This window comes from Ailuropoda melanoleuca, chromosome 6, assembly GCF_002007445.2.
Source record: "Ailuropoda melanoleuca isolate Jingjing chromosome 6, ASM200744v2, whole genome shotgun sequence".
Classification (NCBI taxonomy): domain Eukaryota; kingdom Metazoa; phylum Chordata; class Mammalia; order Carnivora; family Ursidae; genus Ailuropoda; species Ailuropoda melanoleuca.
Genome location: NC_048223.1, coordinates 39,254,487 through 39,280,856, shown reverse-complemented (window position 1 = coordinate 39,280,856; position 26,370 = coordinate 39,254,487). Strand labels below are relative to the sequence as shown.

The following is a 26,370-nucleotide window of genomic DNA, read 5'->3' as shown; positions in this document are numbered from 1 at the left end:
ACCATGTTCGTTTAGATTTGAAGTTTGAAATGGAACATTGTTTTCAGAACATTTTGTTTAAGTCCTGGGTGTCTTGATTATCTTTGGTTCTTCGGAAATTTCAAGGGTTGTGCTATTAGGGCAAATGGCATGTGATGGTCATGGGGATCAGAGCAATAGATGTATAAGAGAATATTATTGGATGGAAATATTTCCACTTATGTGGGGGAGGGAGGTGGAGGTGGAAATTCCTCAGACGACTACTTGTAGGTTTTGTGACTTGAGAATACCTTTGCAGGGGTAGAGTTTGATACTACTTTAGTGCAAACACATGAAGCTGCATGTTTTAAATGGCACCAGAGCTTGGGAGAAATGCAGAAAAATGCAGATGGAGGACACAAAATTAACTAAAAGGCTGACAGAGAGAAAGCACGTTTTAATATAATTTTTAATTTTTCTTCTTCAATGACACTGGTCCTCTGACATGGATGCCTATCAGCAACAAAATGGCTGGAATTTATTACCCAGAATCCTTGCTTCTCTAGATTATGAACAGTTCAAGTAATTATACAATGTGACTTGAGAATATTAAGTTTTGCCCAGAGTGAGAATAGTTTCACATGAGGTTCAGAACATTTACTCATGACAATACACTGTGAGGATTGTATTTGTGTGTGTACGTACTTTACTTTCCTCCAGTATCTTCTCTGATCTCCTGAGATAAAATATATCGGTCCTTCATGGTGGAAAAAGTTTGTCTAAGGACAGACTTTTCAGTTGCTGAAGTGATACAAGAGAATTACCTACTTATTATTCATTGCACTGGATACTTTACCTCTTATTTCATGTATATTATTTCATTTAATCCTGAAAACATATTTACAACCTAAGTAATTAGAGCCTTATTTTACAGAAGCAGAAAATGAGGCACACACTCAAGTTCAATTTTGGGATTACAGAGAAGCAATGATTAGCATGGCTGGGATCCAAGTTAGTTTGTTAAATGCCAAGAACAATTTTCTTAAATAATCTAACTCTCTTAGAGCAAAAACACCCAGAGCATCTTGAGCAAAATCCTCAGCAAGATTCCCTGGATTGGTCGGTCAGGAATTCCACCTCTTAGACGTCTTTTGCTGTCTGATAAGAAACCGTGAATGGGCGCAGGGGGAAGGGGAGATATTTTCAAACATGAACTCTGTGGTATCAGTACATAGTGTATACTTCCCACAGTTTGACAGTTCTTGCTACATTCTCTGTGTTTATCACTACTGCAGCATTTGGTAGGGGTGATATCCATTCAGCATCAACCTTGCTTTACTCTCCTTCAATCTTTTTTCCCCTAAAAATGAAAAAGCTGCACAACAATAATGTCAGTGTAGGAGGTAAACCTACCTATTGTATTATTACGAAATTACTGCTACAGGCAAGCCAATTACCCGGATCCATGGTTTCATGCCAGAGCCAGAAGAGTGTGGGTTGTGCTTGAAGGATACAGTAGTCCAGAGAGAGTAGGAAATGACAGCCATGCTCATGTGGGAGACGTTCCAGGAAGGTGCCTTTCTCTGAGCAAACTTGGGTACTTTAGAGAGTTGACCAGGAAGTCACCTGACCCTCCAGCCCCGAAACCTTGTTGGTTCTCTGAGCTAGCCAGGGTAAGAACAGGTGAGTATGTGTCACCTGGAGCCTCCCAGCCACTTATCGGTCCACAAATTGGGTCTGAATAGCCTGGGATGCCCCGCGCTAGAATTCACAGCCTTTTGTTGAAGCGACGAATGGCATTTTTGAGCTGAGATTCACCCTGTTATGTTCTCTCACCTTTAGTTTATCCCTCTTTCCCCCGTATATTGCCAGAAATACATTTCACTCTGTAGCACTTTTAAGTTGTTTTCTGTTGGGATTCTTTGTTAACTGTCAGATTAGGTGGTAGCAGCAAATGAGCCCCTTGGGAATCCAGGTAGGGGGTGTTAGGGTGTGTGTCATTTTGGTACTACAAGTGATATTTAAAACGTACTTACTCTGTATACTGTTGCTTTTTTTTTTTCTTTTTTGGATTGAGGCTAAAAATATGAACAATGATTTTATAAAAAAATATTTAAATGCTACAAATATATGAGTCTATTTTTATATGAGAATCTTTGCTCTTCTCTTTGTCTGCCTTTCTGATCTCCACACTGTCTTTTGCGTACTTTTCTGGGTGTTTAGTCCAAAGCAGCCCATTGTTCTTTTATTAGATGATTTTTTTTTCACCTCTGTCTGTCTTTCTCTGTGTTAGAGAAAGGATATATGCTCAGGTTGTATCATTTGGAGGCTTGAAACCATCTCCTTGCATTAGTATTTTTCAAAGGGCCAAGATCAGTCCTAGGCAAAGAGAGTCCCATGTGTATCTGAATGTCTTTGCATATGTCAGAGTAACTGTTTAACTAGTCCCAGATAATTGTCATGTTATAAGGTTGTCATCTTTTGAATATTTTTTCTTTTGACTTTTGCACCCGCCCACTGTCATTGCCTCAAATGCCCTACTGTCGGCAGAGTGCAGAGCAAAGAAGGAAATGACATCTCCACTGGAGGAGAGAGATCCCTGGCCCCAGAATGCATGAAACAAGAATAATGACCCAAAGGCAGAGATTTGGGCCCACACCTTAAGAGACCACAGTGCCTGGATTCCTGAGAATGGTGATCCAAGTGATCCAGGGCATTTAGAACAAAACTAACTAAAACCCCCAGCTTTCCTTTCCACATGTGTTCTATTCCATTTCCTTTGGCTGAGCATGTGAATGGCACCATCAGTAAACTGAGTAGCAGTTTACTCCTGATACTGCTGCTTGCTTTACGATTCTCTGAAGAAGATCAGGCATCAATTTATTCAAGTGCCTCTTGGAAATCTCTGAGTGGTTGGTTGGCATCTTGTTATTTCTAAACGTGGTAAATGTACTGTGCACTTTTTATAGGAATAGCCTTGAAAAGCATCTGACTCGAAGCCAAAGATCAGAAACCTAACTAAGAATCACACTGCTCTCAGGAAAGCCATGAAGCTTTATTTACTGAACCAACAACCTAGTCCTTTAATCAATACTCAGGCTCAAAGTAAGACTGATTTGTTAACATTGGTCAAACTCTGTATCATTTTCTCTCAAATGTTGTATTTTCTCATACTATTCTCAAATACTTCAGAGAATGAATCCTGTAGATGAGATAGGTAAGTCTCAGAAATATATCATAGGAGAGAAAATAAGTTTGTTGTGTTCCTTTTCCTACTTGAAATTATTTATGGCTCTTGGAGTGTTGCATGGATGATTTACCCCTTAATTTTGGAAATGAAACATGCCTGCTACTTTTATCCCATTAGAATCTTTTTAATGTAACTTTCTCTTAAAAGAGCTTTTCCATGGAGTGATGATGCTTTTAAATAAATAAATACACTAGTTAGCTCACAACATTCGAGGTAGATAAAGCTAGACCATTTTACAGGAGCAAAAATTGAGATTCATGTCTCGATCTTACTTAGTCAACTCAGAGAAGATCCAAGACTGAAATCTGCTGCCCCTGTCTCAGCCGTGACCCTTCTCCTAAGTTCAGGGAAACAAGCACTAATGTGAATAGATCAATACTCTGAAATGATGAAAAAGGAAGAAGAAAACCAAACGCTTTTCCTTGGTTTCCTGACAAAATCCTAATTTGTACTTCGTTAATTTTTAAAGTTGAACAGGGAGCTCAATGAAACAATGGTAATACTAAGGTGGACGTTAAAACTCCAGAACACACTGGATGAAAAACTTTCCTGGCATATGTTGAAGCAAGACAAAACCCAGTTCCAGGTTCTTAGACAGTGCCAAGTGGAAAGGGCATCTCTGATATTCAGTGTCATGCTTTGAACACAAGAACTATAGGCTGTAGAACACGTCCATCTTCTGTTTATAGTTTACTTAAGGAACCGAGATAATGTTGATCAGGACTCTGTGTGTGTGTGTAAATATATGATCTGTGTCGTATGGGTTGGGACAGTTGGAGAAGGGTTCACTGTATACATATATACCGCATACAGTATTATCCCAAATGTGCAATAGTTTTGTAGGAAGCGATGTTACTAGAACTCGGTTGCTTCCCCCTGCAGCTTTGCTTGCTGTAGGCTGCAGGATGAGACCCAGTTGCAGAGCTCTCCCTTTCTTGTTTCTAGATCCACCTTTAGGGTTGGCAGTCACTTTAGCTTTTGTGCCTCGGGGAAAGTTTTCAGGCATACTTGAAGATGTGGGTCTGGCTGTATTTAACAAAGTGCTGGTCTTCTCAATGTAGTTCTTGTGTCTTCTTGATCTCAAGATTTCTGAGAGTGGAAAGGCCATGAGCATGTTATCACTACTTTAGGAAAGATAGAATTGGCCATACAGTAGAAAGAAAAGTTGTGTTTATTGGTCAAAGGTGTCTGGTTTCCATTGAATCACATACTTAAATGCTAGACTGTAATTATTGGTACCAATCTTCAAACAATAAATTGAAATCTACCTTGAGAAGTGGATGCGCTCCTAATACATTTTACCCCACAGCTGTACTCCTTTAGCCTCCCAGCCTTTCGAGATACCACAGCGTTCCCGGGGGAGCACAGTCCTCGCTTCCCACCCTGTAAACCAGGAAAATGAAAAAAAGCAGCATTTTTTTACACATACAAAAAATATTTAGTCATTTTCTATCAGTTAAAGCACACCGATCACTCTGGACCTTCTCAGCAAGTAAAATACTATATTTGCATATAAGCTTAAATGGAATGTTTTTATACACAGCATTGTAATGTGTAAGCAAAAAGCTTTTCATGCCAAGAAACAATAATCACATTCAGCAGTTTCCAAAGAAAACATTACTTTCAGACAATTGTTACTGCTTCATTTGGAACACATGAATCAAACCATTATTTGAATATTATAGTGCAGATTGGATTTATCCTAATTAAAGTTAACACTAATGTAAATGTTGGTTCAATATTCTTTGGGGGTAGCTTTAGATTTGACCACTCAGAAAGATAGGAACAATGGTAATAATGGCTTATCATGTCTTTTGAGTGCTTTCCTTGTACCTGGCATTGGGCTTGACGCTCAACTTGCCCTATCTTTTTATCTCCTTGATTCTCCCAAACACTCTAAGAATTATTATTGTCTTTCATTTTTACAACAGAACAAACAAACAACACCTCCCTCTTAGGGATGTGAATGTAAAAAGCACACATTTAGTAAGGTGCAGAGCTGAAAAGACACCACAATGCATGTTTTGAAAAGTCAAACTTTTGTTAGGCCTGCTTTCCAGCATTTATATGTGAATTGTTTAAAACTAGCTTAATTATTAAAACTACTGCTATGTTAAATTTACTATGCTAGTTGGCATCCATTTTATATAAAGCTATTGGATTATTCAAATGCATTGTGCTTTGGGGGAATGGAGCTTTGGTCATTGCATATATTAATGATACCGCCTTTTACTGTTCATGCAATATTGAAATGGAAGGATGGAGAACTTAAAGAAAAGTTCAGTGATAATCTAGCCCTTTTTAAAAAAGTTTTTTTTCATTTGTGGAAATTCTCAATTTATAGGTAAACTTGCAGAAACATACTTGTTTTGTTAGGATAAGTGTATCCGTCTGATGTGTGTGCCTCTTTGGTATTGTTGGCAATACCATGCTCAGTACTGTTCAGAAATAGCCAAATTCACGAACACAGAATATAACCTTCTAGGTCTTAATGCATAGGATTTCTCTCTCTTTTTCAAATTTCATAATTTATTCCTTTCTTCCCTTTCCCCCTCATCCCTCTTATCTTTTTTTCTGTATCATTATTATTTGGATTCTCCCTTTAAAGAGGGAAAAAAAAAAGGTCTTGAGATTAAACACTGTCAGTTTGTTATTATCCTTAGAGTATCATTAGTAAATGCAAGTCTCTATGCACTTTGATCAACAAGGACGTAGCAATAAAAAGGGTGATTTTTTTTTGACAAAATGAAACAACTAAATATCCACTTTAGATCATAAAATCATATAGGACATGAAAGAAAATGTTCAAAACATAAGAATATTTTAATTTTCTACAATTCAATGATTATATACAAGCCACTTGAAGGTTGTTGAATTGGTTTCATATATTTCTAAACCAATAGCATTTATTATTTGTTGTTATAAAATGCTATTTATTATAACGATCGCAAATATATAAAAGGTTAGAAGTAAAAGTTGCCCATTACTCCACCATCCAGAGACAACTACTCTCATTTTTCTTGTTAGACATTATACTTTCAGCATAAATGCTCTGTTTATATATACAGTACAATTGAGACAGAGAAGAATAAAATGAATTTGTCAAAGGTATAGAAAATTGAGAACGTGAGTTTGGAAGATGCTAATAAAGGAAGCTGGATACTTAGTACTGCTTATATGGGGTTTCTAAGATGTGGTCTCATTTAAAAGACAATGAAATGGTATAAAATCACCAAATGGTAGGGGAAGTTAAGAAATACTTGAAGAAGAATGTAGGACTTTATTTTTTAAATAAAAGACATCAGCTATAAATATTTTAATTGAAGACTTAAAAGTACTAAGGGAACAGTGCTTCTTAGATTCCCCTAATATGTTCGGCTATTAAAATATTTTTGATAGATGTCTTACACCATCAAAATATTTTATCCTGTTGTGCACAGAAACCTTTTTTTGTTAAGATACTTATGCATATTGATGACTGTCTTTCAGTTATTCGGTATGAAATGCAAAGATTCCCATTTAAGCCTGTCCATATTTAGTAGAATTGAATTTTTCATCTGTGTGTATATGGGGAGAGGAGGGATTAAGCTTAACTATTTGGAAGAAAACTAATAAATTCAGTCTCAAGAAACTGATGGTGAAAATATTTCTAGATGAAAAAGATTTTTAAGATAATAATGAGTGTTCATTTATTTTAAGCTTAAAGGGGGGGGAACCCTAAAATTGTAACAGATTGACTAGAAGACAGAGTTTGAATGTCTTATTTAGGGTTTCACTCAGCCATACTGCCTCTCAGATCCTGAGCTCTGTCTAATGAGGAAAAGTGAGGACTTAATTCTGATTGTTCAGAGGTCTGATTGGAGATACCAAGACACTGACTGGAAATGCCAGTACTGTCACCACACACGAAAAATGAGTTTTAGAATAAATACCCTACTACAAATTGTGCCTTAAGAAGAAGAAACTATCTTTTCACCAAGAAGAAAGATTATCCCTTTTCTCTGCTTTTTGATGATGAGAGAGAGAAAGCTAGAAATAATACCTCATGGACTATAGTCCATCAGGAAAAGCAATCAGACCTGTGTTATGCATGACTATGAGATATGTATGTAGTTAACTCTAGTTATCATTAATTTAATAAATACCATGACATTTTGCAGCTTGGAGGAGTTTGTCTTAGAGTTACATTGATACAGTAAAAGTTATTCATTCCCATTTTAAATAAAGGTCCATAATATATTACTTCAGCTCCATTCAGTTTATGGCTAAGAAGTAACATTGCTATGATGTTAAATTTGTGGTAAAAAGGAGTTTTAAAAGCTCTAATATAATGGTGCATTACCAGTAATTTGTATTTCAATCTCATGCAATACTTGAGTTGTATACTTTAGCTTGCATGAGTTTAAACTGCAAATTCCCCATTAACTCTAGAGTAATAGATAATTCTCAATAAAATCAACCTGGAACAATCTTACTAGTTTTTTTTTCCCCCTTTTACACAAACTTCAAATGGTTATTTTATAATCACTTAAAATATTTTTGGAAAACCATGAAGGGATTAATAATTTTGACTGTTAGGTTCTTAAGTCTGAAAAAAATTTAAACAAGATATTTTTGAAAAGCTATTATGGAGAATGAACTTGACATAATATGTATCAGAACAGGAAATACTTTTGCTCTGTATCACATTTACCTTATTGATTAGAACAAGCTCCTTTGACTATTCTTTTCTTATGTGACAGATGTATTTTTCCTAAATATGTCCTGCTATGAAAAACAAATAAAAAATGCAAATGAAATTTCAAAAATAATATTTGAACAGCTCTTGTAGCTATAACACTTTAAACTGAGGAGTTCCAAACTAAAAAAAACTGAGGTTCTCATTTCCACCTTTTTTCCCCAAAATGCCCTCAAATTTTAAAAACTTTTTTAAAGTAACATAATTCTTTTTTGTCGTCTTGAACCAAAACATAAATTTGATCTTTAAAGATCTTCCTCATGTTCTAAATTTGAATTTATGATTCTGCTAACCAAACTCTCTCTTGTTGTTTTGTAATTTAAAAATTTATGACTACATATCTTATTCAGTGACTCTTTGATCTGTCCCTAAAATATGGTGATTCGTAAACAGCTCTATTAAATTTTCATTCGTTCATACATTGATTAATTTATTTATTCAACTGAATGCTTCCCTTATTCCAGGCACCATTCTAGGCACGAAGAATTAAGTATTTAAAAAGCAAGGTCTCTACAAACATGGAGCTCACATTCTCTCCCTGGTTAGTATGCTGAAATCTCAAAGCGGTTTTCTTCTTAAAGAAGTTAGTCTAAAGCAAATTCACCTGCTCATGAATCAAAAAGTTCACATTTCCCGACCATTTTATATCTAAATGAACAGTTACAGACTATTAGCAACAAATACAAGAAGTAGATCTGTAAACTTGGCAGCAAGCAAAGCATTTTATCTACTAGGATTCACCAGACTATGGAGTTTAAGCACGTTCAGAGAGACTTACTTAGCATTGATGCAATCAGCATTTGTATTTAAGTTGATACCCCAATTTCACTTGCTACATTAAAAAACAAACAAACAAAAAAGTAACATCTAAGTATCAGCTGAAAATGTTAGGAGGCTTTAAAAAAAGTTCCTGGAGAATCGTTATGGCTTACAGCGGCCTGCCGGTGTGCACACTAACACTGTAGGACTCTCCAGTGGGGTGAGAGGTGTGCCCTGAGCCTGCTACAAGTGAAGCACGTTTACCTTCTCCACTGGAAATGGCCTTTTCACTGTAAAGTGCACGTTTACTTTGTTCCCTTAGTGTTCTGATTTTCAAATGTCATATTTGCACTTGCAGATTGTTTGTTGTATCTATTTTACATTTTAATTTTGGTGGAAAACATCTCCATTGATCTTTCGGATGATGTCATGCAGGGTTTTTGTTCTTCGTTGTGAGGCTGGAGGGCCTCTGGCCCGCCGCCCTGTGCTGTGGAAGGGGAGAAACTGAATCACATCTCTGCAAGGTTGTGAATAGACTGATGCCTGTGGCTTGCTGGGAAAATCTATAAACTTGGGAGTCAGAAGGATCAAGGAGGGATGACTTCTTTATCTGTAAAAGAGGCATAAAATATTTGCTTCTCCTGCATCAAAGTTTTATCGTAAGGATTGAGTAAGATAATGATACCGTTTTGCCAAAACTATACACAGTTCTGGAAGCCATAACTGGTACTATTCCAATTTTGTGTTAGTATCTGCGCACCAATATCAGTATAATCTCTGTACATGTATTTGAGAAAAGGGCGCATTATGTCAAGGTTTGAACTACATACTTAAACGACTCCTTTGTTTTCAACATGCCATTTGCTTATTTGGGAGCTAGAAGGAAACTATGACATTCCCTTAGTTACTGGTCACCCATATTAAACAACAGACACTGTGAAGTGGCTTTCCAATAACAGAATGCATAATGAACCCAGTAGAGATAGAAAACCCACTGGGCTTCAGAAGTAATACATCAGACATGACAGAGACGCTTTAATGAGAGTCATCAATTACAACTTCTTCTAAACCTGGGACAAACATTTTAGCACTTCCTCTGGGGGTGAACCCATGCCCAAGTCATTCATTGAGTTCTGTGGCATGCAGTGATGAGTGTGGGAAATTAACAAGAACATGGAGCCCTTTCCAGTAATAATATAAAATGATTAAGAGGATCTAAAAAAATCAATTGACTAATCAATAGTGTGTAACTGCTTGGAGCATTTTCCCCATGCTAATCAGCCATTAAGTTGTTTAAACTAAATATGTCCTGTTTCCCCAATTACTGAACTGATTTACAAGACATGGTCAAGGATGTCAGAGTCTACTGGAGCCAGATTCCAGAGCATTTGTCATTGAAAGATGAAAGGAATTTATAGATGACCCTCTCTCACTATGGATTCTGATGGCTCTTGAGAGGGATGATATGACAGGAGCGGTCCTCAAATCTGCAGACATTGGTGAATTAATATGGTCTGCCCCAGTTCTAAACATGTGTATTTGTTTGACAATGTGGCTGTGAACTTGATTGAATTCAGGAGTGATGGAGGTCAAAATAATGAAAGTAAACGTCTATATGCTACATATGTTCAGGCCTTTAAAATGTTTTTTTAACTTCAGCCGTGGTGAGAAGCATTCAGCAAACAAGACTCCGAATTCAAAACAACAAAAGGTATTCTAACAAGACCTGTGAAGTGACATATTATTACCTACCTTTATAATGCCGGCAATTCTAGCAAATTCTAGCATCAAAACCACGTGTGACTTTTTTTTTTTTAAGTTGAATGCCACTGTGGGGGAAAAACAGCACTAAGAAAATAACTTTAAACAGGGGGAAAACTTTTTTATTGATATGTTTTACTTTGCTGGCAGACCAGAGCAAAGGTTTTGTGAACATTTAAAAGATGAAAAAGGTGAAGAATCCCAGAAGCGGTTTATCTTGAAGCGAGATAACTCTAGTATTGATAAAGAAGACAATCAGGTTGGTTCTCAAGTTTGAGAGTGGCTGACATTGTTGTTTTTGAAGGTGGGCTGACTTATGTTCTTGTCGTTCTGTTGTCCCCTTCTCCCTCCCCTAGCTCCCCCCTGCCTCAGATACTGACTGTCCTCTTTCCAACCTCCTTGCTCCCCCCCCCCGCCTCCCCCTTTGGCATTCAGTGGGTAGCCAAGAGAACATGTCCTGACTGCTTCAGCAATGGCTCTGCGTTGGGCTGCATGGGTGGTGCTTGGCGCAGTTCCTGCTGCATGTGTTGGGCGGGTTGGGATGCCACCGGCCGGAGCTGTCGGGAAAAGCTTTGTCATCGCATTTCCAGATGTCTGTGTAACTATGGCAGTCCTTCCACTCCTACAGCTTTGTCCTTCAGTTGTGCACAAATTGAGCTGGATTCTCAATACGGACCGATGACCAACTGGTGTAGCTGTAAAGAACAAACCTTGTTATGGTGAGGACAGGTGGATTTTGCAACTCTCCTAAAATAAGTCTTCACAGAGAAGAATCGAGTTCATGTTTTAGTCTCCCCCCTCCTCCTTCCCATGTTCTACTGTCCATGTAAACCGTGTGCTTGTTTTGCATGAATTGTAGCAGAACTTTCTCCTTGTTGTGCATTTTGCTTGTGACAAAACATTATGTTGTCCTAGAGTAGCCTTATTCATGGTTCCTCGGCAAGGGTAGAGAGACTTTGCTAAACCTCTTCTCCAGATTGGGGGTTGGGGAGGGTGGGATCCAGGGTGATTAAGAAGAAATCTAAGTGAATGGCAAAAGAAAACAAATGTTAAACAATAATTAGAACAGTAGGGAGTTATATAATGCCATTACAATTACACTTTGTGTCTCTGACTTTCAAAATAGATTTTTTGAAAATAGACTTTGCTTTAGAATTCTTAAAGGTAAGACAATATGCATCTCACTCAAGTTATTATTTTAATGACTCTCAGTGAGTCACTGGAAGCCAGTACGTGCATCTCTGACGCACTTTTTTTTTAAACCTGTTCATCATTTGTATCTCGTTTCTTCCTACCCCCACCGCCACCACCATCAAACGACAAGTAGCTCCAGTTGACTCCGAGCCACATGCCTGTGTCGTGTACTTAGTGGGCGTTTGTTGAGTGGATGGATGAACGTGGTTAATGCAGAGCATTTTGTGAGGAATGGCAAGAACATGATGGGAGGGTAGTTGAGATGCAGGCAGCGGTGCAGATGCAAGGCTGAAGACCAGTCCTCATGCTGGAGTTCTTTGGATTGTTACTCTAGATTCCCTGGCATTGACCCTAATCAACAAACAGGCTTTTCAAATTTAGTTTCTACTTTCTAAGCAAAACACAGGGCACAGGATCAGTCAGTCACTGAGTAAAGAAGAAACACAAATTAGAACATGGAGACATCATGTCCACAGTTTCCTTTCTGCCCATTACTTTCTCTGTTCCCTTGTTCTGTGTCTCTAGTGCCCAGATTTTCAGAGCCATTTCTTTCCTTAGCCACCTTGAACTAGCCACTTCCTCAGCATGCTGCCTTCGTCTAAGGACGCCAAAGCACACAGGTTAGCAAAGGAGACAGAGTCCATTACTGTGACCCACTTCATAGTTGAACTGGCTGAACCCCTGAGGCACATCCAGGTGCTTTCGTTCTGGAAACAGCTGTACTGCCTACATCCAGTGGGGAAGCAACCAGGAGCAGCAGACACCTGCCATTGCGTGTCATGCACACACCGCACACCACACACACCAGCACAGCCTACTTAGGGACCAGAGGGAATGAGACTCTTCATGCTCCATTTATTTAAGTGAACATTTATTATTCTCAGCTGACAGTTGCTTAACTGCAGATTTCCAGCAGCTCAACTTGGATAACCGTACCGATTTCTTTTTTCTGTTCAGCAAAACAGAATGCATCCATTTAGAGATGACAGACGAAGTAAATCAATTGAAGAGAGAGAAGAGGAATATCAGAGAGTGAGGGAGAGAATATTTGCACACGATGTGAGTAGTTGTTTTAATTGCCTCTTTAGTGCGGTCCTTCCCCAGACAGTGAGCTGGCAGGACTCAGGAAGCTGGAGCCAGGGACAAATCGAACGGCAGCACACCAGAGGTGTTTTTGGAAGAGGACCTGGTTCAGGGAAGTGACGAAAAAGCAGCCAAGAGTTGTGTGTGTTCCTAGGATCTGACCTAAGGGGGAATAGACGTGTGATTTTGGTCAGTAAAATGGACCCTAAGTTCGCAGCAAGGTTGCCAGATTTGAAAAACTGCCTTCACATCCATATTAGCCTGCAGACAGCCAACTATTGTCTTTTTAACCCTAATGTTGTGCAGAAAAAAAGACATATAAAAAAGAAAGAGAATCTGTAAATCACATACATAAACACAGGGTTTTCTGCATTCTTAGCAAGCACAGGCATTTTATTATACCAAAGTTAAATGATAATAGTCATTTTCCTCCTCAATTTCAGATCAAATTAGGTCTGTGAGCAGTTTATCACAAGGGAATAATCATAAAATGATTCCTTTTGTTCAAATCCCTGCAAAGAAAATGTGGTGGGGGATTTTTCTATCCTTTTACCCACTGTGGCCAAAATAAAATGCAATTAAATTAAATAAAAATGGAAAAGTGATTTAAAAGAGCTGGATTTAAGTGCAAGAAAGCTAAAAGGGTAAGCTAGTGCCATCATAGCTTTTCCTTTCCATGAAATCATTTGTCAGCCTCCTAAGATGTTGTGGGCTCTTCTTCCCTTGGCAAAAGTAGAGGCGGGAGCTCCTTCGCGGAGATCTTCCGTGGCTTTGCTGGGTTAGGTGGGCCATCCTTCCTCCCTTTGTGATTCACTCTGAAGGCCATTACCAAGCCAGACTAGAGACCTAGGCTCCTCCACTTAGCATGGAGGAGGCCTTCTGACCTTGGAGCTTTCAGGCCCAAACCAGTTTCCCTGGTCCTCCAACTCATGCTGGATCCTTCAGTATAAAGCTAGAGAGAAAATTCAAACTCCACCAACAGTGCATTTCTTTCATGTTGATACAGGTTTCTGTTACCTCTTCTAGATCCTCACTGCCTTTCTTGGATACAATAAAATAGAACTTTAATGATTGAATAATCTGGCTCAGAGCTCTGGAGTTAGCCCAGTGTGAGAGAGGTAGCTATAGAAGGATACTGTCCATGTACAATTTTAGAAGATTCTGCATATGTGTGGGCTACTTAGACTTTTCTTATGGTCATAGTTACTGGTGATGCAAAGCATAGCCTGACACATGGTAGGCTTTTAACTGTGTTTCCTGGATAAAAGGATGAAGTAAGGAGAGGCTCTGTTGTACTCATGATAGTACAGTGGACTGGGAGGCAGCATGTTCCTGTTTGATGACCTTCATGGAGAGAAAGTCTTCTGAAGTCTAGTTTATTTTTTACACTTTTTCTTTCTTTCTCTGTCCCCATCCTTCCCTCCCCCTGCCTTACACACACACACACACACACACACACACACACACACAATTTCCCTCTGATTCTCATTCTGGCAAGTCATAAAATTTATAAATGAGTTGTGTTGAAAAGCAAATACTAATCACCTAGATGATATACAAACATTATGCTTTTTTTTTTTTTTCAAAGTAGTGCCACATTGCCAGGCACTCAAGGGCTAGGTGGTAGGAGAAGCATCCTTGATGCCTGCCTGTGAGGAGGAGCTGCCTGTGTTCATCCCTGTGTCCACAGAGGGGTCATCGCAGGCAAGGAGGGGTCAGCATGACTCCCTGTACGCATTACATTTCCCGACAGCCCTATTAAGGAGATCAACAGCAAGGAGTCTGGGTCCCAGGTTAAGATTAGAGGCAAGTGTTGCTGTTTCAAGCCTCAATAGCTAACTGCTGACATTTCTTAAAACGGTAAAAGCAGACTGGGGGCACCTGAATGGCTCAGTTGGTTGAGTGTTCAGCTCTTGATCTCAGCTCAGGTCTTGATCCCAAGGTCCTGAGTTCAAGCCCTTAATTGGGTTCCATGCTGGGCATGGAGCTTACTTAAAAAAAAAAGTAAAAGCAGACTGAACTGTGGGAAAGCTTAAATGTCAAGCTATTGTCATAACTTTTCCAATCCATGGCATCTTTTGGCAACCTTCTTTGAAATTCTGTGGTTTCTTCCCCCTGCAGGAGTAGAGGAGAGGTGTGAGCTGCTGTGATAGGTTCTCTGGTGGCCAACAGTTCCGGGTTTATTAATTCAGGTGGGGCACCTGCCTGTTTCTGGCATTACTTTTCCACCTGATCTCCTGGGCTGGGGTTTTTTAATTGGCATCCCGTACCCAGAGTATATTCATCGAAAGTTGTCAGAGATTAAATAAAGTCCCTGACATCATCTGCAAAATATTACGTCCATGAGTGTAGGTACATTTTTCTTAGGAAAAGATCTTGATTGTTTATCATAGTTTTACAAGTTTTCATCCCCCTTAAAAGGCTAAGAGCCACTCTCCTAGAGGGGAAAAAAGATTCCCAGTGCTTTCTCCCTAGCCCTGCAGCTCTGTAGAAACAATGCGGTCACAAGGCTGGTGTTCCCTGTGTTTAGCTATTAATTGCTGCATAACAAATTATCCCCAAATTTGACAAATTAAACACACAAAGTGCTTTTTACCTCACAGTTTCTGTGGGTCAGGAATCGGAGGGTGGCTTAGCTGGCCAGTTCTGGCTCACAGGCTTTCGTGAGGTTACAGTCAAGCCATCAGCTGGGGCTGTGGTCATCTGAAGGCTTGATGGAGTGGTTGTCTGCTTCCAAACCCACCCACATGGCGGCAGGCCTCAGTTCCTAGCTGGCTAGATGGAGATCTCAGTTCCCACTATGTGGGCCTCTCCATAGGCTATTGACCATCTTTATGATCTGGCAACCAGGTTCCCCAGAGCAAGTGATCCGAGAGAGAGAGAAAGAGAGCCCAAGATGTAAGCTACAGGCTTTTATAACCTAATCTTGGAGCTGACATACCTTCCCTTCTGCTGTATTCGGCTGGACACACAGACCAAACTGGTATGATGTGGGAGGTACTACAAAAATACCTTGGTTGTGAATACTGAGAGGCAGGGATCATTGGGGACCACCATGTGTTCACAGGAGATTGCATTTATTAATGCAAACACAAGGACATAACATAGTAATATGAACTTCCTTGAATACATATAGTAACACATCTTCCTTTCCACTTATGTAAAGACAGAACACTTTAGAGAGTCTTCATCTATACAATTCCAGATTCCCAAACAACCATTACCACTTCCCAGATTCCTGAATTACACAAGGTAATAAATCAAATATAGTAAATCAACTATAAAACCGATGCAAAGAATCCAGCATGAGGAAACTAAGTTACAGGTGTCTAATGTTTTTCTTAACTGGCCTTTAATTTAGTGTCTTCATAATTTAAAAACTGAGATAATAAAAGCAGCATCCCTTGCCAATTACTATTTAAGTAGTGGAGTCATTCAAACAGGTTCAAATAGTGACATATTTATGTAGAGGTGGTTTGTTTTTGTTTTTCCTACTTGAAGTTACAATAGTTATAGGGAAATACTTCCTGGTATTGACACTTTAGCAAAATCAAAATTTATTTTAAAATTAGTAGTGTTCTTGAATATTTTACGAATGTATCTTGGTGTCTAAGCTCTGTGTGTTTGTGTGTGTGTGTGCGTGCATGTGTGCTTTTTTATTTAGGTCCACAATCAAAATATGTGGATTATTTGGGGATTTTCTAGAAAAATAATTTCAATATAGTTTGAGAATTTGGGTGGTCTGAGATAAGGCATATTTATTATTTGAGAATGAAGTTGTTGTAAGTCAAGGCACACAACAATTTAGTTCTCAAATAAAAAAATGAGTGTGTTTTTGTAGTCAGAAATATTTGAAATATAACTCTTATTTCCTTTAGCAAGAATTTCAGCTTATTTTATGATTAATTCAATGCAATGTTGCTGGCTTTGGCAAGGTTACGTTGCTAAAGCAATATATTTGAGAAAGACATGTTTTGCCTGGAGGATGGTTTCTGAAGGATATTTATGTGTAAACAGGGATTCTGGGAGGAGCTCATCCTTGCTCTCCCCAGCATGCACTGGGATCCCTCTTCCGTGACAACCGTTGAGAAGGGCATGTGATGCCACCAGGATTGGGGGTGAGGTGTGGGAGAGAACTCTGTAATCCATTAGGCAAAACCATTTTCTCCCTAAAAGAAAGGAAAAAAGAGCCCTTTATATCTGAGAATGCATGTAAGTGACAGCTTTGAATGCTGCACTTAATTACTGTGACACTTTTATCTTTCTCTGCTATTAAAATTTGCAAGTTATATTAATAACTTTTTTAAAGTTTATTTTCACCAGCTACTGAATCACAGCCCATAACCATGTCTGCCTTATTTATGAAACTATGTTGAAAGGATCATGTGATAAATCTTTAGGACCTTTGCACAAAAATTGGAAAATACTCTTGAGATATGTTTTTGGGAAAGTTATCTTTGACTTGCATGTGGCTTATTTTTTCATTCAAAGAGTTACGGCAGCTTAACTTTACCCCCAATACTATTCGATTGGTGAGTCTGAAGAGATCAGTATGTCTGATCAAGTCTTTCAAAGCAGTAGCAGAGTTTCAGTAATTCCGCTACCCAGCAGAGCATTATAAACATAACTGACCTCTTTCCAACTGCAAGAGCTGAGTAGTAGCAAAGTATGGCGTTCATGATATATTCCTGAGACAATTCCATGACTTGACTCAAACCAGAAGTAAAACCAAGCTAAAGGAAATGAAGATAGTGGGATCTTTCACTTACTATAAAGATATCTTCATAGGAATTATATCAGTGATACATAAATTGTATTTGTTTATAAATACAGATGTCAAATTTAAAAAAAATACTTTCTGCAAAGCTTTTTTCTTAATTGGCTTTTTTTTTTTTTGCTTTTTGTTAAATAAGATTTTTGTGTACTCAGAATGCATGTTAAATGCACAAAGGTTAAAATAGAAATGGTTCTAGAGATGCCCTCACTGAAACGTTCAGACCACTGAGGAAAACACATTATGCCCAAAGCTAGCCCTTTGGTTTAGTGGAAGGAAATGATTTATTTCTCCAACAAAATGTGCAGAGAAACCGATATCCTGTTTGCCTCTCTGAGTAGTGGTTACATTAGCTAATCTTTTAAAAATTTGATATTGAAAGGTCCTTATTTACTTTAGTTTTATTTTCTCTTAAAATGGACCTGTTAAGTCTCAATTTACCCATTTAGCAGGTCATTTATTCATCATTTAGAAAATCTACGCATATAATATGGCATATATATTTATGTTTAGAAACTCAGCATTTAAAAAAAAAAAGAAACTCATTATTTTGAAATGGTTTTTTTTAATTCCTAAACACAGTCACTATGTTATAGAACCATTGCACCATATTTTGTTTAGATTTCTTTTTTTCTGCTTTTAAAAATTTAATTTGATTTGCCTTTCCCCGTCTTGTAATGGTAATAGAATTTTCTCTTCCCTACATGAGTATTAAACACAAGACAGTGGAGAAGTGATAGCTAAGGGAATGGAAGCTAAGAAGAAAGTCATTGTTTTTCTGTGTGAAAAACAAAAGCAAAACAAAATATTAGATGGGCTTGACTTTTTTTTTCTGATTAGCTTCATTTTGTTCTCATTTGTCTTCTGTGAGGTCCCCCTCTACAAATTGATTGATGGCGTCTCTTCAATTTTGAGAATGTTGCAGTCAATCTGTTTATTTCAAGAGAGTCTCTGATTGCCAGGTGATAACAGCAGGATTGTGGTTCTAGGACTGTCCCATCCTCAGGTGGATTGTGCTAAGTGCCCACGCTCTGCCTTGATTTGAACCAGTCCTTTGGCTCTTGTTGGGGGCTGCATCTCCGTAGCCTCAGAAGAAACTGTGCGCTTAGGATCCGGTGGGCACATGGGTCTCTGAATCTCAGACAGTTTCATTCACCTCTCTCCTTCTGCCCTTGATGCTGAAACAGGCTAAATCTATCTGTAACCTGGAGATGCCCTGATGGAAAAGTACTTGTGTGCTGAAAGAGAAAGAGAATGGTTTACATGTCTAACTCTAACCAATTTTTTCCTTTTTTATTTCCACTTTTACAAAACATAGTACATATTTTTCTGAATTCTTTTCCTCTTGGAGGGGAAGAGTAGTTTTAAAAGCAGGCAAGGATTTGGGATACCTCAGCACATCCAGAACGTCTGATACAATGCCTTTTTTTATTTTTCAGTCAGTTTGCTCCCAGGAAAGCCTTTTTGTGGAAAACAGGTAAAATGAAATTTGCTTTTTCATGTCTTTAGAAGATCAAAGTCTGTCATGTGTGTCCTGTTTACTCATAGGTATATATCCCATGTATAAGTGTGTGCTTGAATATATGTATAAATAAATACATATATCTATGTGTACACACTTATATGCATACACATATATGTTATTTAGCATGCCTAAAAAACTATTTAATTTGGGGAAATACTTCTCTGTTACTTCCAAACATAATTTTGTACATTTTCCTCATTTAAAGTCTCAACTTCTGGTTCTTCCAGAGGTCTAATTCCTGCTACCTTTACCAGGCATTACAAAGCACAAATGAACTTGCAATTTCATTGGCTTATGGACTAGCCTGTTCACAGTATTTGTATATTGGGTATCATTAGCCACTTCCTGTGCCCCGTAATTATATACAGCTATGAAAACAGTAGTTGGAATAATATTGCTTTAAGTTTCTCACTCTAAACAACCCGTTAGTCTAACTTGGAAATCTATCTATACTGATCTAAATTTACTAACTTGAAAGTTAGTAGGGAGGTAGTTGTTGTGAGATGAATGGGTTATACAACTTACACAAAATCTTGAGCATATGAGCCAAAGGTTTTCAAATTTAACATATACTTTTAAGAAATAGTTCTAAACTGACATAGATATTCAAATACTCCATTGATTTAATTGCAGCTTTTCAAGGGGAATTGAAGAATTCCACATTAGCTGTATTAATCACATTTAAGGTGCATCAGAGTGGGGAAGTTGGAATGGAAATATGGTATCCCTTCAGAAAGTAGTGCTTAACTTTATTTCAGGTGTCAGCTTAATGGGTGCCCCTGTAAAACTGATTAAAATGGAGGCTGTTTGATTAAATTCCAGTACTTAGAGAAAATTTAAACCGAGCATAAGAGATGATTGGGGAAAAAAAGTCTATCTTTTATATTAGCAGTTAGAAATCTTTGAGTAGCTAACCCTCTCATTGAACAACCTCTTCTAGAAGAATAGATGAAAGTAGAAAACATGTCTAAAGAAGGCGTTCAAAAACATCCTCAAAGCCATACAGCTTTAAGTGAATATTCCCTATTTACAGTTAAATTAAGAATTCATGAGCACTAACGTCTGAGGGATAATGCAGAAGCATTCCAAAATTCTACATTCTAACTAAAAGGATGAAGTGAGTGCTTATAATTCAGTTTAGTGAGTAACCTTATTCCTTAGTCATCCAGCCAATCATTTTCCCTGCTTTATGCCCAAATTTTATTCATTTACTTGAATTTTGCATAAGAAGACTGCTAATGCACTTTAAGTGTCCCTTAGATTAAAACTGAATTATATTCATCATTACCAAAATGGTCACATACATGCATTGCATATATGAACAAATCTTGGTATTTCCAAAAAGCAAAAATCTAATTGAGTAGATTCCCTACCAAAATAAAAGCATTTCTTGGATACCTGTCTTTGGAATGTCAGTATTTCACTCTGCCTACCCCCCCCCCCCGACAAAAGATAACTTTAATATTACCCAAAGGGAAATAATCACAACTAATACATTTAATATCTATTAAACATCAATTTCCTTTATTTTCCTCTCCTCTTCCATTCCTTCTATTTCTCCTTCCTTTCCTTTTTATCTAGTATCGGCCCCTTAATCCTAGGATAAGGGAAAAAATCATTCTGTCATTAATTTATTATTGCAAAGTTCAACATCATGCACAGAAAACAGCGCACGGGGTTGATTTGCGAGTGCAGTACTGTTACAAAAGAGTACACATCCGTTTAACATAGGGCATTTAGTGTCATTAGGTTTCATATCATAAAAACCATGTTTTTCATTTCCAGTAGGCTCTTGGAAGACAGTAACATATGCAATGAGACCTATAAGAAAAGACAGCTCTTTCGGTTGGTATGGTTTACTTTTTTAAAACTGTGTTTTCAGATTATGTGGCAGAATCAATGTTAAATATAAGTGTATTAGTGTAAAATATCTGTTCATAAAATAAATATGTTTGGTTGTATCTTTGTAAAGCTTGTTACAGAGCTGGAGCTGAAGCTATATTGAATAATATGAGATATGGGATCGGGAAATTACTGCTTGGTGTACAATCCTTTCAGGTTCTTCCTCTGACTTTCCATTTTTGGTAGTGTTTTTGTTTTTATTTTGGTTTCCCCTCAAAGGTTAACTTTGGCAGCACACTGATTTAATATTCCCAAATCAACTTTGGTGAATTACACCAAATTAAAATTTCTCTGATGATTTGCAATTATATATACATGCCTGGTACTGGAAAAGAAACAAATGGTAGCTCCATTTGAGTAGTTAATTTTTAGCCACTGCCATCCATCATAATATTTCAAATATGTTTTTCAAGCACAGATCTTAATTCTAAGGAAAGGTACAGGATTGCTTCCAATTAAAATGAATTATTTAAATCAAGATCTGTGTAAGATAAGGGGAAATCATCAAGCACGATGACTTAGCACGAAGACATCCATACAACAGTAAAAGCAACTCAAAGTATACATCAGATATAACTTGGCAAAAAAAAAAAAAGTGCAGACATGAAGGAAAATAAATGTTAGTTATATTAATCAGCACAGAAACAGAACTTAAAGTACATGCTTTATGACTACTCTGGGATCAAATTCTCATTACATACACAAGGACCAACTCCTCTTGATGACCAGACACCTCATTACCATTGTATTCCTGGTTCCCCGTAGGAAGGGACCAAGACTGGGCTTTGGAGGGATAGGAAGGCACTGGTGGTTACACCCAAATAGATATGAAATTCAATTCTGGACCTCACTTTGCCAATGCTAAGGTGAATAATCAGTAGATAGAGCAATAAAATATTGTTTCAGTGTATAAATAGAGATCCATAAATCAGAATTAGATGCATTATTATGAATCTCATTAATGCTAGCTCTAAAGCAGCAACTTAAATTCCCTCTTTTGGGAATTTTGACAGCTCTTGACTTCGGGATGCTGATTTGAACTGGTGGAGAGTAGAGGCAGAAGAAGTTAAGGCAATTTTAGGTTGTCTTATTGGCCAAGGATGTGGCACAAGTCTAGAGGAGTTACCCAATGCCAGAGTGAAACCTGCAAACTCCAGCACACTAGCTTGCACCCAGGAATAGTAGTAGACATTCTTTTGCAGACAGGCTCAGCCACACTGGCATTTCCTCTCATGAAGGTCCAAGGGGCATAGGGAGAGGGAAACTAAAGAAGAGTTCGTGATCATCACTTGCATATGGGGAGCTGCCTTCTGAGGCATCCTGTATGCTGAGTCTAAGGACTACTCCAAATCTTTTCCTATATGCAATATTCCAAATTAGCTCCAAGTGAGACTATTGTCACATCCCTGGTGCATTCACAGTTGCTAAATAATGATTTTGCCAGGCTTTGTCAAAGACAGGTCAAATTAATCAGAATTAAATGCGAAAAGAATAAAGTTGAATTTGGAACTTGAAAGGAAAACAATCAGGAATGGAGCACCGCACCCTTGAAGAGGCTGGGTTTTTTTCCCTCCACCCCACCTCCTCTGGCTTTCTTGAATTTCAAAGGAGTTTTTTAAGAATTCAAGCCACCTGACCATTGGTGAATGTGTGATACTTTCTACTCACAATCTGGTCTTTTTTTAGATGCTCCTTCTAAACCCAGCCATCCCTGAGGTGCTAACAGAGAAAATATAAGAAAACATTGATGCAGGACAGCAGGGCACTGAGTACTTTTTGTTTTGTGAGTTTTCTGTCCTCCCCTCAATTTACAAAGTTCCTATCACAGATGACCCATTTCATTTTTATTATCTCTTGGACCCATTTACCTTCTTAAGTTCTCATAAAACAAAAGAAAAGTTTATTAAGTAAAGTCGAAACAAAACCTGAAATTTTCTGTGTGCCTTCTGCACAATTTGGAGGTGAGCATTTCAATCAGATGTGCATACTCCTAACATCTCCGTGGTCTATCGTTGTCTTTATTAACAAAGCTATTGACCACATCTGTGAAATTTGGATCTACACTTGAGCATGTCATGTTGCTTAGTGATAATGAAATTAGGGGTTGTATCTATTGCCCATGATTTATGTCCCCTTTACTTACTTATAATCCATGAGAATCTTAGAGTATTTTAATCACATCTTATTTCCAACTGCAGGAAAAGCTTTGAAAATATTCACTAAGTTCCTCTTTAAGCAGATTGGAAACCAATGAAAATGCAAATTTCATCAACTTTCTCTATAAAACACATGTAATTTTGTGTCCTACTTAGAGATATTCTGGAGTCTTCAGAAATCACTTCTGCCTATTGGATCTCTTCCCATACATTCACTCTTTTTCAGTTTGGATTTTGAACCAATGTGTTCTTTCACCTACAGAAGCTTTGTTATTTCCATTGATCCCCTTGGAAAGTTTCATGTCAGTGTAGTGTTTATACTGGTGTTGTTATTATCACAAGTTTTTCTATGTGAAAAGGATTAAAAGACACTTTCCTTTGCCCATGAAGGTTAAACTTGATCAAGGGGCAAAACTCTCACCCTTGGTCAACAAGGTAATTTCTGTGATTTCTGTGCTGACTGTCAAAGCCTTAATGAATTCAGATAGACATCTCATCAAGTTAGAAAATAATAAATGGCTTCGCTGCCTCTGTGTGCATTTTCCCATGGTCTAATTATTTAATGCTAAAGGGAGTGGGAGTTGCTTTCAGGATCATTCAAGATCATAATTGTTCCCAAACCTTGATTCATTGTTGACTTGGGCCAGGAGAATTTATCTTCCTCTCTTCTCCACAAGAGAAGTTAACAACCATGTTTTTTCTACTTGTTTCTCCTTCACTGGCAGAGGAATGGTGTGACATTTCCAGGTTTGGTTTTTCTGTGTGTAAACATGCACGTTATGTGTGGTGTGTTATCTGTCTGTGCATCAATGAGGGATCTGTGGCTCTGTTTGTGAGGCAACAGGCTTAATGTAAAGGGTTGCAAGACGGGTCTCTTGTAGACGGCTTTTCCAAGAAAGGTCCCGCTCTATGTCTGTACCACTCATGGAATGTAACACTATCCCTGTGCATCTTTCCGATGGCTGTGCTCCAGGGGCAACAGAGATGGCTCAGGGAGAACATCTGGGAGTCGACAGAGCAGCTCAGAGAATGAGCTTAAGTGGTCGGACCACCAGAGGGCCTGGAGCAGCACAGACTCTGACAGCTCCAACCGCAATCTCAAGCCCACCATGACCAAGACGGCAAGTTTTGGGGGCATCACGGTGCTGACCAGGGGTGACAGCACATCCAGTACCAGGAGTACCGGGAAGTTGTCCAAAGCAGGTAGTTAGTACTGAATGGGTTTATGTCCTGTTGTATTTCCTAGATTCTGCCCAACCCATACAGTCATTATTTCCTCTGGCTTCCCATTAGTTAATGATGATATTATTTGCTGGGACATCTGGGAAGTCAGAAGATGCAATGAAAATACTGACCCTGTCTCTTTCTAACTGTGTGCCTAGGTCAAATTACCAACCTCCTTAACCTTCGGTTGCCCTATCTGTTGTCAACCTAAAATTGTTAGGAGGCAATAATTGAGCAAGAGCATTTATTTGAGATCAAAGCATTACAATTCGGGGTACACAGATACGGGTAGCAGCCCAAATAGTGTCCCACTTGGGAGCAAAAGTCAGGAGTTTTTAAAGCAAAAAAGGGAATTCTTGTGTACGTTGTTTACAAAGAATTTTTGATTGGTGTTGGTGGCACAATGCTGATCTTGATTAACTCTAATTGGTTTCAAAGGCTATTGCTAAGCCATCTCTTACTGTAGCAGGTTGAAGGTATTTGGGCTGAGTCCTTGGCATATTTGCAGTTCGCCTCAGTTCAAAAGTTCATGGTTCTACAGGTGAGGACGTGGCAAATGTCCATCTCCTTAATGGCCTCCTGACTCCATTTGAAAACCTCTTGACATAAGTGACCCAATGTCATTTCAACTTTCAGGTTATAAAAGAATATGACATTTCCCACCCACACCCCCGCCCCAGAAAACTATTGTATATTACAGTTCAATTATTTATATACAAATGGTTACCAAGGCACCTGCTCATGGTAACTATTTAACAAAAGTTAGCTACTGTTTTTAGTATAACACTATGATCAGTTTCTTAAAACCACTCTGTAAGGTAATTATAATATTAATAGTTTGGGCTGCTGCTTTGGCATGCTGTTAGTATGATTGTGGGCGAGTTAACCTATTTGTGTCTTGGTTTCCTCATCTGAGAAATGGGAATAATTGTAGTCCCTATATTGCAAGGTTATCTGAAGACTAAAAGACTTAATATACATAAGGCTATTAGAATAATACCTGGCAGGTTATAAGCCCTCAATAAACACGAGTTCATTTTTATTTTTGTTACTGCTACTTAATGCTTCCATCCGTGCTTCACAGATAAGGAAAGTGAGCCTCAGAAAGGCTTAGAGTTCCAAGTAGCCCAGTGCAGTCATCTCTTTTATTAACCTTGTGTTTTCTTCTAAGTGAATAGTGATCTTCTGAGGTAGGCAGTTCAGGTTTGCATGGACAGTCTTTGGGAATTGAGCACTAATGAGAACCATGACCTGGAAACAACTTTAAACTGATAGAAGCATTAATACTATGGGGTTCATATGAGTCCAAAAAATCTCTATCATGGTCTGCCATTCCCAGCTTCTCTGGCTCCAAAATCCCTTACCATTGTTTTCAAATTATTTTCAAATGTTCTCAATCAAAATACCTCTTAGAATCACTGGAAAGTGACAGATGACCATTCAGTAGTTCTCCATGAACTTCAGTTTGTGGTTATAGTTTGTAATGTTTCTGTTTGGTTTTGGTTTTGCTTCAGAAGTTCGGAGCTAGGGTGGGGGTTGAGAGCTGTGATTCAGTAACATGCCCTGGGTGTTGGACACACTGGGGGTGCATTCACAGGCCTGGGGTTGCAGAGCGGGGAGGGGGATGGTGAATGGCCAACACCAACAGCGATTAGACATGGGTTTCCTAATTGTGAATACTTTCCTATCCAAGCTTCACACTCACGCTAGGGGGCACTCTTTGTGAAATCGAGGCTCATTATGCTAACGGTTTAACATAATTATGTTGTTGAAAATGCTCCTAAGAAATTATCTCGTGTTTTCCTACACAGGCAGAAAATTAATAGTATTTAGTCACAGCCACTACTATATGCATACATATTTCCTGCTCCTTGGAAAGATTCAGGTGGGCTCACACTGCCTTCTGCCTTCTGTCATATTACCAATTGGTGAATTCTTGATGTCTTACTCTAATTAATTGCTCTTATATCCTGCTATTGCAGCAACTGAAGTCAAGAAAACCCACTGTGGTGCACTTGAGCTCTTGTAAACTAAGAAAGGTTAAAT

The 26,370-nt window shown here is 38.3% G+C and overlaps 1 protein-coding gene across 19 annotated transcripts in view; it reads left to right on the top strand.

The window, feature by feature from the left end:
- Window positions 1-26,370, top strand: part of ARPP21 (cAMP regulated phosphoprotein 21) — a 151,699-nt gene that overhangs the window by 55,710 nt on the left and 69,619 nt on the right. For 10 of the 19 annotated variants that reach the window (XM_019794561.2, XM_034662269.1, XM_019794558.2 and 7 more), the window contains 5 exons: window positions 10,617-10,725; window positions 12,618-12,719; window positions 18,957-18,994; window positions 20,828-20,887; window positions 24,074-24,306. In XM_019794561.2, the coding sequence (XP_019650120.1) occupies window positions 10,617-10,725; window positions 12,618-12,719; window positions 18,957-18,994; window positions 20,828-20,887; window positions 24,074-24,306 (542 nt within the window). The remainder of the gene's footprint in view (window positions 1-10,616; window positions 10,726-12,617; window positions 12,720-18,956; window positions 18,995-20,827; window positions 20,888-24,073; window positions 24,307-26,370) is intronic. The other 9 variants (XM_019794563.2, XM_034662270.1, XM_034662268.1 and 6 more) reach the window with 8 other exon arrangements.